Source organism: Uloborus diversus, chromosome 9 (genome assembly GCF_026930045.1).
Source record: "Uloborus diversus isolate 005 chromosome 9, Udiv.v.3.1, whole genome shotgun sequence".
Lineage (NCBI taxonomy): Eukaryota > Metazoa > Arthropoda > Arachnida > Araneae > Uloboridae > Uloborus > Uloborus diversus.
Window position 1 is genome coordinate 63,522,375 of NC_072739.1, and position 19,349 is coordinate 63,541,723.

The 19,349-nt window shown below is 31.6% G+C and overlaps 1 protein-coding gene across 2 annotated transcripts in view; it reads right to left on the bottom strand.

Moving 5' to 3' along the window:
• LOC129229946 (WASH complex subunit 2-like) overlaps positions 1-19,349 on the bottom strand; it is a 65,381-nt gene that overhangs the window by 25,695 nt on the left and 20,337 nt on the right. For both annotated transcript variants that reach the window (XM_054864330.1, XM_054864328.1), the window contains exons 9-16: positions 13,959-14,274; positions 13,285-13,382; positions 13,035-13,137; positions 12,128-12,240; positions 9,818-9,990; positions 9,618-9,699; positions 6,684-6,752; positions 1,995-2,129 (exon numbers count right to left, since the gene is read on the bottom strand). In XM_054864330.1, the coding sequence (XP_054720305.1) occupies positions 1,995-2,129; positions 6,684-6,752; positions 9,618-9,699; positions 9,818-9,990; positions 12,128-12,240; positions 13,035-13,137; positions 13,285-13,382; positions 13,959-14,274 (1,089 nt within the window). The remainder of the gene's footprint in view (positions 1-1,994; positions 2,130-6,683; positions 6,753-9,617; positions 9,700-9,817; positions 9,991-12,127; positions 12,241-13,034; positions 13,138-13,284; positions 13,383-13,958; positions 14,275-19,349) is intronic.

Here is a 19,349-nt window from a genome sequence, read left to right on the forward strand (position 1 = left end):
TTGTTCAAAATCCTCAAATTTTATAATTTATTTTACACAACATTTTTTAAAAATTATCTTACACATATTAATTTTGTACGAGTATGTTTTTTTTAAATTATAATGTGTTTACTACGCTTTTTATTTATTTGTATACTATTATTATTTTTTATTATTTATTTATTTTTAAATCGTGATAATTTCAAACTTAAATTTTAACTTTTTATATTCACGGCATTCTTTGATGGGTTTTTAGTGATACAGTTTTGAATATTTTTAATTTCGCAAACAAAAATTATGACGACCGCATTGATTATATGTAATAGTTGACCCTGCAAAACATAAAATATGTACTACAGTAAAAATGAAATAAAATATCTTGTTCTTTTCGTTTTACTCATACGAAACGAAACATTCCTTTTCTCCCTTTCTTTTTCAGATTTTATTTACTGTTTTAAAATAGCTAAAATGTTTTAACTGCACCTTCTTTTATGAGATTTTAAAAATAAAAATAAAATATTTGGTTTCTTTTCAATAATCAAGTTGCCTTAATTAGTAAATAATCCTATGAAACTAACTAAAATTTATCCAAATATGTTTTAAAATAAGAAAAACAATCCGACTCGATTTCAAGCAAGATTTTCTTTTTTTTTCTTCTGAAGACATGTTCTCAAATACAAGCAGTAAAGCTTGCTTTGAAATTCCTTTCTGATTCAAACTGTTTTGTTGTAAGAAAATAATGTGGAAGGGTTGACCGCAAGACACCAAGGGGGACATCTCCTTAGGGAATCCGCCCAGGCAGTCTCTGTTATTCCTCTCTCAGCTGGGGGCTTTTAGTTGCATGCACAAAAGTATCCTTTAGGGAAATAGGGGATTAGCCGCAAGTTTTGATCTTTTGTAGTCATTTATCTTTAAAATACTTCCCACGCTTGAGCAACTGATATCTGGACACTCAGAAGGGATTTAAAAGTCATCGCAATTACGGTAAAAGAACCGAAAAGCAGAGATGTCTCTGTGTTTATTGGTCGTTTTGAAGGGTCACAATGTATCAAAAGGCACCGAAGAATACTTTTTATCCGCTTAGAAAATCATTCCCACAGTTAAAGCGTTTTTGTCCATTCAAATGCTCCCCTTGCTCACAGGTTGGATCAATCAGACAATTGTTTGAAGAATGTTTTGTTAAGCCCTTTTGAAAGGTATATCATCTTACATTTAAGAGTTTTGATTTCTTAAGTGTATAAAAAGAAAAGAATGATATACTGAGATAAAAGCAAAAAGAAAAATAAATCAATAAAATAATTAGTGTTATAAAAATAATTGCTTTTCGTCCTATCCTCTATTGTTTATTATTTTCCCGTTATGTACTGTGTAAATTTAATGAATATTTCAGCACATATTAGCAACCTTGTATTTTATTGCACTATTTAATTTAGTGCCAAAAAACTAATAAAGTGAAGCGATTTTCGAATGCAAGCTGAACAGCAAAAACAACATTAAAATCCCGAGAGCAAAATAGGGAGAAAAGCGCTATTACAACGTAGCAAAAAGCTACTCCGTTCGTTATCTGCGGCATGCGCGTTAAGGGGTTTCTGGCTGAGCATGGAGTGGGTTAAAGAGTTAACTTGAATCAATCCTATGACAGGATATTAAAAAGATGTTTCATGATTGGGGGACTCGCCAAAAGAAAAGGTGGTTTGAAACCAACTTACGTTACTTTTGCATTATTTTTAGAATAAAAAAATATATTGGGGCATGTATCTCTCCCCTCCCCCCAAACACAAAATGGTTATAGCACATGAATTTTCTATGCTACAACATATTATTGCATTACTTTTAAATTTTTTTTTTTTTTTTTTTTTTTGCTATCATGACTTGAAAAAAAATAAATTAATAAAAAAAACTTGTATATACTTGTATAAATTCCTAAAATAGGCACAATTAAAACTCTAGTAGAAATTTGAAATAAAACTACGAAGGATCACATTTAAAACAGTGTTTTGCACCACAGAACTTACCTTAACATTATTGTCTTCAAATAATGATACAGTTTTAGTTGAAGGCTGTTTACTCTGACTAGATGGTTCAAAGGAATCACTATCTTCAAACAGTGATATAGGTTTATTAGCAAAAGGCTTACTTTGAGTATTTGTCTGCAAGAAAACAAAGAAGATTAGTTTGAGGAAAATATCAGTAATAACTGTAATGAGCTATCTTCAAAACCATTTTCTTAGACAAGTCTCATGAAGAGAAGGGCTAATTTTCAAAAAGGCTGCAAAAGTTTTGCTACCAATATCATCAGCAGACACTAGTGCTTATCTAGGCCTGGACCTACCTACATGCAATGCAGGGGTGCCCACAGCACTGACGAGCCCACGAACCAAAAAAAAAAAAAATACAGTTAAAAAATCTATACTCAAATTTTGAAAGTTAAAAACATTTTTGTAATGTTGTAGTAAAAATTTGAGGAAAAGTAGAAACTTGACACACATTACATAAGAACAACAGCGAATCTTAAGCAGTAGAAATAACTAACTAGGAATTGGAATGTTTTTTTAACTTGGATTGAAATTACAAGATTGGTTGAATATCGCGTGATATAATCAATTTTCTGGTTCTAAAATGTTGTGTATAAATTAAAGAACTAAAATGAAATCATTAATGATTAATAGATTCATTTTTATTATGAGTACTTAGCTATTTACTGCAGCATATGATTTTCTAGAAAAATCTTGAGACTCTAGCAAAACTTCCTCGGAAAAGGTATATTTCGATTTAAAATTCAAAAATATTTTTTCCCTGTGCTAATAAAAGTTCAAAAAACATCTGTGGGAAATTACAGGAATGTATCTTAATTACACGATTAAAAAAATTTTTTTTTTAATATAGCGGTCTTAGCAGGGCTCGAAAATTATAATGCCCGACATGCCCGGGGCATGTAAAAATTCTGATTTTGCATGAATATTTTACTTTTACATGCCCGGCTGGACATGGGTACGTAATTATCTTATATCTTTAAACGAGCAATTCTTGTGGGTATATATATATTTCTTATCTCGGAAACGGCTCTAACGATTTGGATGAAATTTTGGATTTAATTGTAGTTTTGCATTATCTACATCAGTGTTTTTTCTGTAAAAACGCGATTTCTTACAAGAAACAGTTTTTTAATATAAAGTCTAATTAAGTTAAGCCTTGAAGTAAACTGAATTGACGCATCAGGCAGACGATTTGCAACCATAACAATGAAAACTTGTCTCTTCTAGCTTTAAAATTTTAAACTTGCTTAGGGTTGCCAGGCTCAGCTGATATTAGACACTTTGGCTCATTTCAATCACACTTGGCTAAAAACAAATTCAAAAACACTATGTAAGTCAATGTAAGACTTTTTTTAAGCAAAACTATTACTTGACCGTCCTATTTTATTTTAATTACTTACGTATATTCTTTTTTACACTTCAAATAGTTTTATATTATCTTATATCTTTAAATGAGCAATTCTTGTGGGAAACAGCTCTAATGATTTGGATGAAATTTTGGATTTAATTTTAGTTTTGCATTCTAAGTTCATCTACATCAGTGTTTTTTCTGTAAAAACGCGATTTTTTACAAAAAAACAGTCTTTTAATATAAAGTCTAATTAAGTTAAGCCTTAAGTAAACTGAATTGACGCATCAGGCAGACGATTTGCAACCATAACAATGAAAATTTGTCTCTTCTCGCTTTAAAATTTTAAACTTGCTTAGGGTTGCCAGGCTTGGCTGATATTAGCCACTTTGGCTCATTTCAATCACACTTGGCCAAAAACAAATTCAAAAACACTATGTAAGTCAATGTAAGGCTTTTTTTTTAAAGCAAAACTATTGCTTGACCGTCTTCTTTTTAATTACTTACGTATATTCTTTTTTACACTTCAAATAGTTTTATATGTTTTTTAAATCACGCATCTAAATTTTATTTCGAAAAACATATGTCTAGAGACTGTTTATATTTTGTTGTTATAATTTGTTGGAGTGGCTTGTGGATTATCGGTTTTTATGGATAGCATACTGTATGTAACATTTTCTGTCGTAAAGTGACTAACTACACTAAAAATACTTATTCCAAATAAAAATCTCGTTTGGGATAAAATTGTGAATCGCGACATAATATGTAAGGAAGTTTGGGTTAAAAACCGATTTACTCACAGTAAAATTGGCTACAAGTTCAAAGTCTTTTTACAGTGGAAACAAAATGTAGGGGAGGCCGGGGTAATAAGAGACGCAGTCAAAAAATCACAAAAAAAAAATTCTTAGACAACTTTAAAAATATGTAATATAAAGAACCATATGTATACTTTACTACAATACACTTATTTAAAAGTTTCTAACATGTTTTGAATTTTTTTCATGCAATGAAAAAAACCTTCACATTGATCTTACCTTAAAAGTTGGCGATATTTTGTAGGTGAAGAGTTAGGAAGTTATTAATGTGTAAACTTCTGACCAGTACCATTTTTTGAAATCTTGAAAGTCTCCTTTATTTACAGGTTGTGGGCCAGTCTCTTATATCCCATACTAACAAATTTGTTTTAGGTAAAATACGATGAGTTTGATGGTTAGTCTAAGTTTCGCAAGTTCATAAAATAGTTTTTTTTTTCAACATAGCCTAAATCTAAAATCAGCTATACTCATCAGAGTAGACCATATTTAGATGTTATAAATGTATGATTTTTTGCATAGAATGTCTGTAAGTTACTAATTAATTACTACTGCTTCATTAGATAATAAATAGCCTAAGTTCATTTATACTTAGGGACTAGAAAAAAACTCGAATAACACATACTTTAAGGACACGTTTGTTACATATTTTCGACTATACTTCAGAGAAGTTTTAAAATATTTTCTGGTCACTTTAAATTAGATTGATGTTTTTGATCGATCCCTAAGGTTATGTTCATCAATTAGAACTATCATTAAGTCTAATATTATGTTATTTAGGACCTAGAACTATAAGAAATGAATTTCACAAACACATTTGTAAACATTAATTTTTGAAGAAAAAAAAAACATTTTTGTAACGGATATAAATATCAAATATTTTAAAATATTGGCAGATTCAGAATTGCTTGCAGATGTCCCACATTACTACACAGGATTTTACCTTGCTATATTTGAAGAGTGGCAGCCTTCATCTCTTATTACCCCACATGGGGTTATTTAACAAGAATTTATTGAAATTTTTGAACATTTTTTAAACCAAAATATTTAAGTTAAATAATCGCCTAAAAATCAAGAAGTCCACTTAATGCAGTTAATATGAGATAGTTGTTTCAAGTTTTTTGGAATATTAGTATACATTTTATTTTATTTTATTTTATTTTTGTCTCTTATTACCCCAGCATCCCCTAACAGATAGTTTAAAGCAAAATGTTGATTTAATTGCATTCAGAATCTTCTTTGTTTGGTACTTTAGTATTATAAGAAGGTAGCGGCGCATTTTCAATCATTTTTTTCATATTTATTGTCGCCACGTTTGGTCTTAGAAACTACTTTTTTGGCAATACCGTGCGTTAAATATTTATACGCAACCAGCTCCGAGCTTCTCTAGGTGGATGACTGTGGGGGAGAGGAGGCCAATATTCAGTAGTAGGCTTCTTATAGCTGAAATGATTATAATGCTGAGAAGTGTTTACATGTATATCTCTCGTTTCTCGGAAACATCGAGAACCTTAATATTTCGTTAACGTGATGTTTTTCAAGTATATTTAAAAAGTATCGAACCTTAGAAAAACACGAGTTGACAAAAAATAATTCTTTTAAAGCCGAGCGAGGCTCGGTCGTCCAGGTACTTTTACTTTAATTAAGTATTGGTAATTTTAATGATGAACTTTTATGCACTATTTATTTAAACTTTTTGTAATGTTTTATATTGAAATAATTCTTGATTCAGGTAGGAAATTGTTAAATTAATTCTTTGATTAATGATATATGAAAATTTAAATACTTTTTATCATTATACAAAAAAAAAATGGGCTTGTAAAAACTTTATTCGGGAATGTATTTTTTAGACAAACATGCGCGGGAGGGCAGGTAAAAACTTAAAGATTTTTCTAGCCCTGGTCCTTAGAGACCTCTTGTCCTCTGTTATGTCTTACTTTTTCACTTCCCCTGTTATGGGTTAAGATAAATTGTCATTCCTAGCATACTATTATATATACATGTAAGGTCTGTTTGACCAACCTTGGTCCTAAGGAGAAACTTTCAGCTTGTTATACAAAAAAAAAAAAAAAAAAAACAGGAGAAAATTCTGACTGTTCAAATAAAGGCAGTATTTCCACTTGTATGAAGACCTTTTGATGCTGTCTATGTCTAGGCTAGCCAGACGTCCCGATTTTCAGGTGAAATTCTGGTGTCCCGGCTGGTTTTCTTCGTGTCCCGGGAAAAAAAATTTGTTACAGATAACCAAAAAAATCCATAAATTCACTTATATTTTCTTTAGGAAGTTTCATTTTACTTAGCTTAGCGTTAGTTACGTTACTTAGTTTCTTTTCATTTATTTATAATCTTTATTTATTAATTTTTTCCCCAGCAGACCTTTGTTGTGATGTAAAAGTCATACAACTTTTTTAGCTCTGATATTTATTTTTTTTTTTTTGGTTTTCAAAGACCATAATAAAACTACAGATGTTTAAGAAAATGTAAATATGTATTGAAAAAAAACATTACTTCATCAAAAGAATCACTGTCACTAAATAATGATAACTTCTTTTCTGTAGGTTTGCTTGGCTTCTTGACCTGCAAACAAATCACAAACATTTGAATTCTATAAACTCAAAGTGATATTTTGTCCAATTGTTAATTCATTGGTTCAAGGTTGTTTAATTTATAACAATTTTCTTCTTCTACTCAATAAAAGCTGAAAACTTTTACAACTCATTGAAAATTTTGAAATGACTCTCATTATAACTAGCTTTCCAGATGAATACACTCCTTAAAAGTGAAATCGCAAAACCAAGAAGGAATGCATAGCGTATTGAAACTGTCAGAGTGATAGTGATGAGATAGATATGCAAATTGTTAAAAACAGACAAAAATAATTAAAAAATTAGCAGTTTATTCAGTAAATATTGTGTCCACCTTGAGCAGGCCTCAATCCGGTGAGGCATGATTTCAATGAGTTCATTGGTGGTTTCTTGAGGTAACCTCAGTCAAATAACATCCACTGTTGTGTTCAGATCTTTAATGATTTGTGCCAGTAGTCCTTGGTTCATGTTGGATTCAATCAGATTCTACAGGTGCTTGATGGGATTCAGATCTGGAGAGACTGCTGGCCAGGGGAAAAAATTTAATTTGGAGTTCGCAGTACATGTGGCCTGGCATTGCCATACAGTGTTGGGTGCAACTTGAAGCAAGAGCTGAACAACAGAACCCACAATTTATGGGGAGTAGTGGTTCACTATCAAACTGGTGCCAAAGTCTGCAAGGGGCACTCCAAGATCAAACTTTATGCTCCCCAAGCCATGATGCCCAGGCCAGGGCTAGAGTGACACTTGGCGAGATGGGCTGGCTCGTAGCATTCTCTAGTTCGCCACCATATTCGTCAATTGGTGGTCATTTCGCTATAGACAGAAATGAGATCCGTGAACAATAACCCTGACATCATGCTAGGCATCTAGTCATGTTGAGCAGCCAATGGTAACCCATGGCTAGTAGTCACGCACATAATTGCACCGAGCATCATGGTTTGGAGTGACATAATGTTTGATCACAGGACACCTATGGCAACAACTGTGTGTCACATTGAGAGCAATTTGATAGTGGACTGTGGTGTCACACAAGTTGTGCAGCCTGTTGGTTTGCTGCTTCTCCTTATTTTGGATGTACCCAACACGGTATTACTGCAAGATAATGCCAGGCCCCATGTCACAAAGCAAACTTGTAACAGCCTGATCAGAAATTAACATCCTCCTCTGGCTGGCAGCTTCTTTAGATCTGAATCCCATTTGGAACCTGTGGGATCTCATTGGATGTGACAAGAACCGAGGACCACTGGAACAGACCATTAATGATCTGTGCAGCGCAGTGGATGTGGCTTGGCTAAGATTACCCCAAGAAACCATCAACCATTTCATAGACAGCATGCCTCAATGGATTGAGGCCTGCATAGCTGCCCGAGGTGGGCGCATAAGATACTGGATAAATTGGTTAATTTTTAACCATTTTATGGTAGCTACTGGATGTGTTCTATAGTTTAGAGAGTTAATGGTTTATCTGCAAGTTAATGGTTTATTTCACTCGATTTTTCTTCTTTGGTCTAGTGTATGTTTTAAAGATGACTGGACACCGATTGGTTTTTTGCCTGGATCTTTACAAGTGTTTTTTCTCGGAGAGGAAGCTTTGCTACCTTTATCCATTTGGATGAAGCAAAAAGGACGAAACCCCCCATTCATCCCCTTTGTAATGAATATGCAGAGTGTTTATTTTTTTAAAAATTGTAAACTATTTTTTTTGGCATTTTTCTTTGGTTTTGTGGATATTAATTGTCTCTACACCAGACATTGATGTATCCATTACATTCTCTCCCTGATTTTTTTGTCTTTTCTAAATTTGGCTGCCTCTTCAAAGTATATATTCTTGGAACTTTTAGTGCATTGACCTAACTACCCATTTAGTGTTACTTTGATGATCTGGAACTTGATACTTTCAGACTTCCAATGCTAATGAGATCCATCTCAAAGCAGCTTCTCCTTTGTTTCTGACAGTTGGAATTCCGCCCCTCCCTTTTTGTGCTCTTATTGTTATTAGTTTTTTACTCTTTATATATATATATATATATATATATATATATATATATATATATATATATATATATATATATATATATATATATATATATATATATATATATATATATATATATATATATATATATATATATATATATATAAAGTATACAAGCCAAATAACAAGTTTTAAACTTTTTCAAAAAAATAATAATAATAATAATAATAATGAGGAGAAGGAAAATACAAGCAGCAATTAATAGAAAAAGTTGAAAGGTTAAATCCAGAGATCATCAGTTGTGGATTCAATAAGTATGGTCAAAAAATTAAACTACAAACTAAAAGAGTGTTTAAGCTCCAGTATATGCAATATCGAGGAACAAAGTTCTCAGTACAGTGTGAGACTGCAAGAATTGTTTTCAAAAGGAATCTCGCAGAGAAAAATCTGAATCTGGGACTATATCATGATTTTATCATTCTTATTAAATTATTAATGGTGAAGATTTAAAAATAAAACACATCAGTGGTAACACTAAAGAAGCTACACTAGCAATTTTCAAATCCCCCAAAAGCAAGGTTTTGGGGCCCTATTTATTGTTGTAAATTATTGCTATAGAAAGATATATGTAAGACGCATTGCTTGACATCAGAGAGAGGAAAAATCATTCTTGTGTTTCAAAAAGGTTTAAAGGTACAAAATCAAGTTCAAGTCCAATTAACATTATACCGTATGCAAAATTACGGAAAATTAATTTTACTGAAAGATGGTATTTTAAAAACATTCTGAGGAAAAAAAAAATATTAAACCTATGGTAGAACATTGAAAGTTTAATTTCAGTTTGAGCACCTATTTTTAATTAGAAACAATATAAGTTACCTCAGGTTTTTTTGCAGTTTTATTGCTAGTTATTCCAAACAAATCATCATCATCTTCAAAAGCATCAAAATCAAATTTTTTCCTAATGAAAACATAAATAAAAAAGTAAGTTAAAAAGAAACAGACATGACAAGTTACTGAAAATGCAAATATAATTATTATTCATTAAGTTGAAACAAAAAATATAAGTGTTTACTCACGCTTGCTTTTTCTTCGTAAACAAATCATCAGCATCAGATTCATCTCCAAACAATGAATCAGCATTGCTATCTCCTGTTGCAAAGTCAAAAGCATTCCCAGATGGCTTGGTTGATGGTGCAGATGAAGGAGTGGATGAACTCTCTGCTTTTTCAGATAAGTCTTGACTCCCAGCCTAAAACACATATGTTGCCAAAATTTCACATGCGAAAATTATCCTTTCATGAAAGAAATACAAAATGAAGCTTAGTGTGTGTTCTTGTTATAAGCACAACTGAAATTTTAACAGAACTGATTTATACATCGTAATGAAAGTTGTTTTGGGAAGCATTCAACCAAGTTCAAGCTGGAAAGAAGCTACTACACATTTTCAAAAAAGAAAAACTTGTCCTAAAAAGCATGCAATATTAATGCATGATACACAAAATATTTATTAACTAAATTGAAGGACTCGGAGCAGAAATGTGACAAGCCACAAGGAGTGACTTTTGGATCAAAATGATTGTTTCTCACAACTGAAATTGAAATGAACGTGACAATGGATTATGTCATTAGGAGAAAAACATATCTGGTTTTAGTACAGTAGCCCGTCGTTATATAGCGTCATGTTATATCGCTCATTCAGACATATTGCTCTTTTCTTCTGTATCCCGAAATATTAAAGCCTAAAATAAGAAAAAAAAAACTTTGCTTTAAGTTTGAAACCATTTCTGAAAACATGTGGTATTGCTCAGAGAAGGTCTCTTTCTTCTTTATGTTGTCCAATGAACAAAAAACGGAAGCTATTCTGAATTCGCTGGAAACGCAGCAACAATTCCTGTCATCTAAATGCACGTACCCGTGCAGTATATTTCAGTTTAAGATAGTCTGTAAACTACTTGACATCTTCTTTTGTACTGATACATTTCCTTCACGATGAGTGAGAGACATCAAGCAGGTGTCATACTTGCCCATGTAGAAGAGAACATACACCCTTCTTTTAGTAGAGAAAAGATTTGTGATTGGTTGCACAAACTGGGATTTGCATCAAAGAAAGGAAGAATGATCTGGACAGGCAAAAGAGTTTCCTGTAAACAATGTGGTTACTTTTACTTTTCGCATCCTCCCAACAGCAAGTCAAACAGATTAGAAAGTCTATTGGGAATAAGAGAGGTATTGGAATGCTCACTCTTATCTCGCCGTGGCTCAAAAAGATCGTCTTCATTCGCCATTTGATGTTTTTAACTTTCTGATGGTGAAAATTTACTTAAATTTCAATCCTGTTTAAATTTTAATAGGTGTGATAGTACATTCGTGAACTACATCGAAACGATTAGAAAATCATGTCAAAAAGAACAAATGCTAATTTACTTGTGTATTGGACTCATAACTATTTTTAATGATCTCCGCACTTTTGGATATATCGTTCTTTTTCTTTGTCCCCCGAAAAGCGCGATATAACTGTATTACAGAATATGGAATGTATAATAACTTTAAAAAATTCTACAAATATTTTTTTTATAAGTTTGAAATTGGCTCCAGAAAAATTAACATCATGTGGCATATCACATTCTGGCCCCGAGCCCTTCAATTGTACTTAATTATGTTTTAAAGAAAATTGAAGCATGCTACTATATTTGTATTTAAACTTCATGTTACTAGATTTGTAATGAAACCATGAGTGAATGCAAATTTTTATTTATATCAAAACAAAAACAATTGTTAAGATTTAAAATCTAAAGTACCGATCGACTTTTGCAGAGTATTTTTCTATACAAGCTATTAATATAAGATATAACTGTACACAGCATGTATTGTTCTTTCCAAATAGTTAAAATGCTTTTGGTTTAAAATAAACATATACTGTTGTTGTATCTAAGTTTGGCTCTTACCTTTAATGCCGCTCTTTAAATAAATAAACCAACAGACAATTAAAGCCAAAATTAAAATTTAGTGAGAAACAAAGAACGCTTTTCACTTATTTTTTTTTCCTTTAAAACAATTTGTGATAAAAGTAACAATATGTAAAAAAGATAAATTCTCAAAGGAGTAATTCAAACATAAAAGGACTGCTGGTTTCTGTAAGAGCTACTAAACCGAACTCAAATAATTAATTTTAAAATAGAAGACAAAATACCTAAATATTGTAAGACTTTATAAATTAACTTAAAGTTTTATTCATTCATTTTTTTTTTTTTTTTATGCTCACATAAAATCTCAAAATAAAACATCAAGCCTTGGTGCTGTCAGAAGTGTAGGTAGGAAACCATATGAAAACATAATTTATTCAAAAAAAAACAAACACATTATTTAGTTTAAAAAAAAAACATTACATTGCTTCCTTTTGAAGTGGGCTTCTTGGTCTTCATTAGTGTATTAAAGATATCATCTTCACTGTCTTCATCATTTGCGAACAAATCCAATTGCTTAGCCTGGGGAACTGGAGCTGAAATAATAAATACACATTTTTTTTTTCCTTTTTTTTAAAAGGAAAATGGAAGTAAAGTAAAACCTCATTAGTCTGGATAATTATAAAATCCAACTTTGCTTAATCTGGGCAGCCATTTAGATGCACATACAGCATAACAAGTTAGGGAAATAACATCTTTTTTAGACCAGCAAAATAATGTATGTACACATTATACTTGGTTATCTCTTCTACAGTTTTATAGTTCACTCTCTTTAATTCAAAATACAATTTTTACAGCATACAATAGTTTGCTGTTTCAGATTTAGATAATGATACTAGACTTAAAAGGCCTCATACGTATAGCCAGGAGAAAAGGGGGGAGAGGGTCATGGTTCAGTTGTTTAAATTTATGAGAATGGAAGATGGTAATGGGTTAAAATTTTGCACCAAAAGCAGGACGAGGGGTCACTAATCTCAGGCTAACCTGAAAATTAGGGAAAATTACAACTTTTGTACTGTTGTGGGCACTTGGAACAGCTCACTGAAAGAGGCTGTCATGAGCAAGGGGGTAGATAGCTTAAAGAGGGCTACTGATCCTTATTGAGGACTAATAAATTGACTAGGACCAGCCTAGCTGGCCAGTGCTTGTTGCTGGTCGTCACATTTGTATTTGTATTTGTTCACACATCTTGGGCCAATTTATAAGTTATTTTGTTTATATTTTCATTAATTTGGACAACCTGGATCGCCTATAAGCATGGATTAATGAGGTTCAACTGTATTTCAAGTTATCAACAGAAAATAAAGAAAAAATTGAATGTTTTACTCACGAGCGCTGTTAGGAATGTGAGATACTTTTGGACTTTCAGTTTTTTGAACTTTTTCAGTTTTCTTAATACTTTCACCAAATAAATCCCCATCAAACATATCATCCTTGAAATTAAACAAAATAGTTGATTACCATAATAATTATGATTATTAAATATTTAAAAATATTTGGTACATTATTATTTTCAGTTGTGGCTACTGGGCAAAATTTCAAGAAAATAGTTTTTAAATAGGCAAAAAAATATCATTTACTTTTTCTCCCCCAAAGTTGACATCAGAAGCAAATAAACTGCTTTTTTTCCGAAATGGTGACTCTTCATCAGAAATCTCATCATCTTGAGCAAAAAGATCTACAATTAAAATAAAAATTTAAAAAAATCAGCTAAACTTGATTAAATTTAACTAAACAAAAATTCATCACATTCATCATGTAATTATTTTTATAATTATTTCAAATTTCAGCCAATGTTAAGGAATAGGATAAATACTAAAACACTCCAAAATTATACTTTTCCAAAAAAAATATTTATTTCTTTACAGTAATAGTGTTTAGATGGCTAAAAGAAATTACATTAAAATCAGAAAGAAAAAGGAAAGAAAAGAAAAAGACTTAGCTTACATTTGTTCTGATCATGATACATTGCCAAAAAGTGTTAAAAATATAATGTATATATTCCCAGGTAGCTTAAACTTTACATTATTATGCTATTTGCATGAGCAAGGGTAATATGTTCAAAAAATAAGAAATTCTTATTTCCAGGATGGCATGGTTTAAATCCTTAACACTCATAATTTCCCACCAAGAAACACAATTTCACTTTAAAAATATTAGTTTAAAGTTCTCCAATTTCTTAAAACTTTCATATCTCAACAAACATAATAACAGCAGTTTGAATGAATTCAACTGATGCAACACACATACAGACCTTTTTCCTTCTGTTTCACCGGTAGCACTTGTGGTAAATTAAGTTTAGACTGCAAGGAAGAAATGGAATTTTGTCTAGTTTCCTTCTCTTCAACTTTAACCTCAACTTTAACTTCAATATCGGATCGTTGTATGTTTCTCCCTTCTTTCTTTTTACTCTCAAAAGAAGAATCATAAGCAAAATCATTGTCCTCCTTTTCTGAGCCAAAAAGCTCAGATTCTTCACTAGAAGAGAGTCTATCACTAATACTTTGAGCAGGGAACTTATGATTTCGCATGTTAGAAAACTTTTCATCTTCTGCTGGCAGTGGTTCTTCCTAGAAAAATACGAATGTTTCATGCACAATAACAAACTCAATATAAATTTATGGGGGGAGTATATTAAAGTCAAACAAAATATAATACAACTTGTGGCTGCATGCAAAAAATACTACAAGATAGAACTTTTAAAATGCAAAACAAGCAAGGCTTTAAAAAGCTGCTGGTTTGATTCGGCAGGTGGACTGCTTGAAATTTCTGACAGTCAATTAAGTCAATAAAGTGGCGAGTTGGTATTATTGAATTCTGAGAAAGAACATATTTAGCTTTTTAAGCTTTATTGATTTTAAATGTACAGGGGCAGATCCAGAATTTTTTTCTCACTACCTATTTTTGTGAAAGTATTGTATCAATATTCTACTTTTGTGAAAGTTTTTTTTTTCTATCAGCATTGATTTTGTGATCTTTTAAAGGCACATTCTAATTTTTGTCTCAGAAAATTAGAGCAATTTAAACGTTAGTTTGAAAAGTGCAAATGTCATTAACTAATATTTCGAACGTTTTTTTTGGGGGGGGGGGGGGATCTAAGAGGTAGGGAGAATATCATTATATCTCAGCTCAATAAGCTTTGTACTGTGTATTTGTACCGTAGGGATGGTGATTCAGGAAATCACCATCCCTAAAACTGATGCTAAAAGATTGCTTAAAAGCAATTTGGCAAAAAACTGAAATTTGATTTTAATACTATGAAAAAGTTGTTACCTAAGCGACTGTTCATGTAAATCATCTTAGCATTTTATTTTATGAGTAAACTATGTTTTAAACAGAAAAACATGTTTTCTATTTTAAAACACAGGTTTTTGTGAAACTTTCGTTTTTTAAATATTGTTTCTAGAATGTGTCGATTTTCAAAGTTAGTTTTGTGAAGCTGCTGATTTTATAACTTGATTTTTGTGAAAGTACCGATTTTAAAATAAAATTTTTGTGAAAGTACCGAAAAGGGGTAGTAAAATCAACCTGTATTGGGCCCTGATGTAAAATCTCTTGTTAGAAATATACCTTCCTTACCTGGTATTAGTTGTTCACAAACTATTTACATTGCACTTAAAAAAAATTGCAATATTAGTACAAAATAATAATCAAAGAAAAATATGGTAGAATTATTTTACTACCTATTATCTTAAATCAGGTTAAACATTTTTTTCTTTTTCTTTTTTTCCCAGTTTATTTTACATTGCATAAAATACATACAATAGAACGTCAAAACTCCAAACTAATCAAAACCATAGCTAGATTAGATTTCCAAATTGAAGAAAACACCCTCAAACTGAGAAAATACCCTTTAGGAAAACAGCATGTTGTTTAATTTGAATGAAGTGATTATACAATATCGCTCATGGGGTGCAAAGTGGCCAACTCAAAAAACACCAGTTTTTTACTAAGAACAGGTGTAAATATGAAAATACACATTCTTTTCAGCAGTAATACTAGCGCAACTCATAATTCAATATTACGCCTCAAGATGGCAGAAATAAAATGCATTTAATATGCATTTTCCTCAGCAATGAAAGCTTTAAACCCAGTTATCTCAAAACAGGATGTTTTGAGTTGTGCCGCTATTGCAGCCCATGAGCAATATGTATGTACATAATATACAACAAGGCTTTAATTTGCATGAGAGTTTACCAGAGTTCAGCTAATGAATTCCCCCCCCCCTTAATTTCTGCAAATTTTTATACATGATACAGAAAGGTAATTTATCTACGAAAATAAGTCCTGAAGACTATAGAGCTCCCATACATTTTTTTCGTTAGAATTTAAGCCTTGCATACAATACATTACATAATGTTACAATATCTAATTAGTTTTTTTTACAAAATCGACAAAAGTTAACTTTTATTGTTTACTGAACATAAAGAAAAATTCATCAAAACATCAAACGAATGACTTTGGATTTTTTATGTCCAATTGTATACACCTATATATATAAAAATGGACTTTGGTAAATTTGTTCCCTAAGATCTCAGAAACTACCTGGCAGATTTGGTTGAAACTTTCACCGTTTGTTCTTTTTGGTACTGGGGAGGTTTGCAGACCAGTTCGATAAAAATCCGATTGATAGTTCCTTTTTTATTTTAATTTGTTCAAATTTTCGCATAAATGCCCCAATATGACCGTTAAAAAATACGTGCACATATTAAAATTACGTGTCCATCGAAAGCGCTTATTTTTCTGCTTCTGTTAGAAAGTTCTAAGTTGTATGAAAAACGAATTATGGGCTTTTTTTGTTCCATGTTCAAAGGCTTTCCTCAACCCAATTCATTATTTAGTGTATCATCGCAACTTCCAGTTCATAGTTAGAATTGTTGAATGTTTTTGTGTTTTGTCTGACTGTTTGAGGCTTTTCTCAAGTCAAATCTTAAAGTAACGTTTTTTTCCCCCAAGATTGGCTAATAATAACTATAGATTTGGTTGATTATTTTCCATTTAAACGGAACTTTAGTGTAATTAATGGTTTTTTTATTATTTGTGCTGATTGGATTTCTTAATCAGTATCCAATCTAACAGCAGAAACCTCGCCAAAATTTATGCAGAACGATTTTAATAGCGGATGCATTTGGCAGTTTTTTCAACTGTCACGGTTTCTGAAATCAAAGACTAGGTAATAATGTTTGTCAGCTTTCACCATGTAAACAAAATATCGTCAATCAAAGAATCTTTAAAAACTTTTTTTACTGTAAAATAATCCAGCAACTAAATTAGGCAAATCCATAAACAGCACAAAAACTTCTATTAATGTGACTTTGTGCACAAATTCAAACCATCGCCAAATTTTACTACCTATTTTGGAAACATTACGGATGAAATTGTTTAGCGCCATTTTATGGTGACCAAGAGTATCTTAGCATATGGCGACAATATCTCTTTAACAAAAATTAGTAACATACCGTTTTACAAAGTAAGGAGGGGGAGCATTATCCAAGGTAACCCAAAACGATATCCTCAAATTCAGTAATATGTTAAATCGCACCAAGAACCCACAATAATTGAAATTTTCCAAAATAACTAAAGCAAGTTTAAGGGGATCACGGGCGCGCAGCTACATTTTTTTAAACAGTTCGTTCTTCAATAGACATACAGAGAAGGTAAGACTAAATGTAAAAAAAAAAAGTATTAACTGATAAATCTTTTTAAACATGTGAAGTTTAATTTCATATTTCGGAAATTCTTCAAATTTGTATGAGCTTAAATTTTGTGTTTTCATTTCTAAATAAATACTATTTTGCTCTTTTTACTTACTGCTACTTTAGTTTTATGAGTAGGGAAGAAGCTAGATTTCAACTCACGTCAAAAAGGTGTGTTTTAAGTTCTTTCACTTAAAACAGAAAACAAATGCAAGTAACGATTGTTTCTGATAATTATTGCTAACCCAGGCAACGGCAGGTATTTTTGCTAGTATTATATATTGTTGCTCACCTTATAAACAAATTACTGTGCCAACTGTTTGAAGAATAGTTCTTAAAAATGCTTAACCCAAAAAGTAAAACACAAATTTGAAAAGGAATACAAGTCAGCCAGCCCTAAATGTGGGGAAATTAAAAATAGTTTTATGCAGCATTAGACTGATATACTGCCATGAGCAAATAAAATTCAGTAACTGCAAATTTTTCGTTTTTTTTTTTTTTTTTTGAGCAATCACGATTGCTTATTGCTTTTATTTGACTGTTTTGATGTGCTATCATTTTATTTTACCGCCAGCACCCTCTGCAGCATCACCGTCGACCGGCTCCTCACGATGCTGCTCCTCTAGCGAAAGCCATCTCCAGGTTGTGTCAATATCCTACACTTACACGCATCCATACATGCACGTACACACACACACATACACACACTCAAACACATACACACATACAGACACCTACACACACACAACTACCCACACACTCATGCCTGCACACAGACACATATGGCTACACACATACACATTCCCCCTACACAAACACTCATACACACAACTACCCACACACTCATATCTGCACGCAGACACTAACACACATGCCTACACACATACACATACCCCCCACACACACCTACATACACACACACACACACACACACTCGTGATTGCGAAAAACATAATTTGAATTCAAGATGTCAAAATTCAAATTAATTTTTCTTTTATCTTTAATTTTCCTAAGTAGCTTTTTTTGCATTTTTGTCATCAACTGCAAGTTAGCTTTATTGTGCTTGGTTGCTTATTTGGTTTCTGCTGAAAAAAAGTCTTCTTCCAACATTTCCCTGATGTTGGTAGAAAATCCAAAAAGCGTTTCCTCAAACACCTCAAAAAATCATTTCTGCAGATTTTTTCATTTACTAAGCCATGACAGTATACAGTTACGAATCTAAAAACTTTAATATAGGGTCTCTTGAGCAGTTCCCAACATGAAATTGAGAGAGAAAAAAAAAATCGAAGATCTTCATATGCAATACTTAGAGAAAATTGAAAAATGTTTGTGCATATTAACTGGAGTACACGTTTGAAAAACTGTCAATGTTTTGAAAAGACTGGAAATGAAGTAGTGAATATGTTTTTTAAGATTAGAAATGTACAAATGAACTTTCATAATTATTCATAACTACGTATGAAAGCACTTTGTTTTTGTGATCCAAATTTTTGAAAACGTTTCATTTCTACAGTTACAACTTTCATTAATTAAGGCTTAAAAATAAAATTTTGCTGTTTTAAATTTTGGTATCTTTATAATTTTCATTTCTTTTTAAAAAAGATCAAACCCAAAATTCATTATCTTATATAATTAAAAACTGAGCGTATGTATCTATGTATGTCCAAGCTTCTTGTCCCGAACTGACCATCAACCCAGGTATCAATGGATTCATAATCTTCCTGTCTTCATGTTTGGCTATTTAACATAATCCTCCGATAATAATTAGCGGAGATATCAATTAAAAACTATTAATTATGACTTAGATTCTGACATAAAATCCCTATTTTTCGAAGGCTTTCCTCCATTGAAATTATTATTCAGTGCTTCATCTCAACTTTCCGCAACAATGCTTTTATTAAAATGTATAGCATGAAAAAAATCATTGAGATGAGTGATCTAGTGCCTTT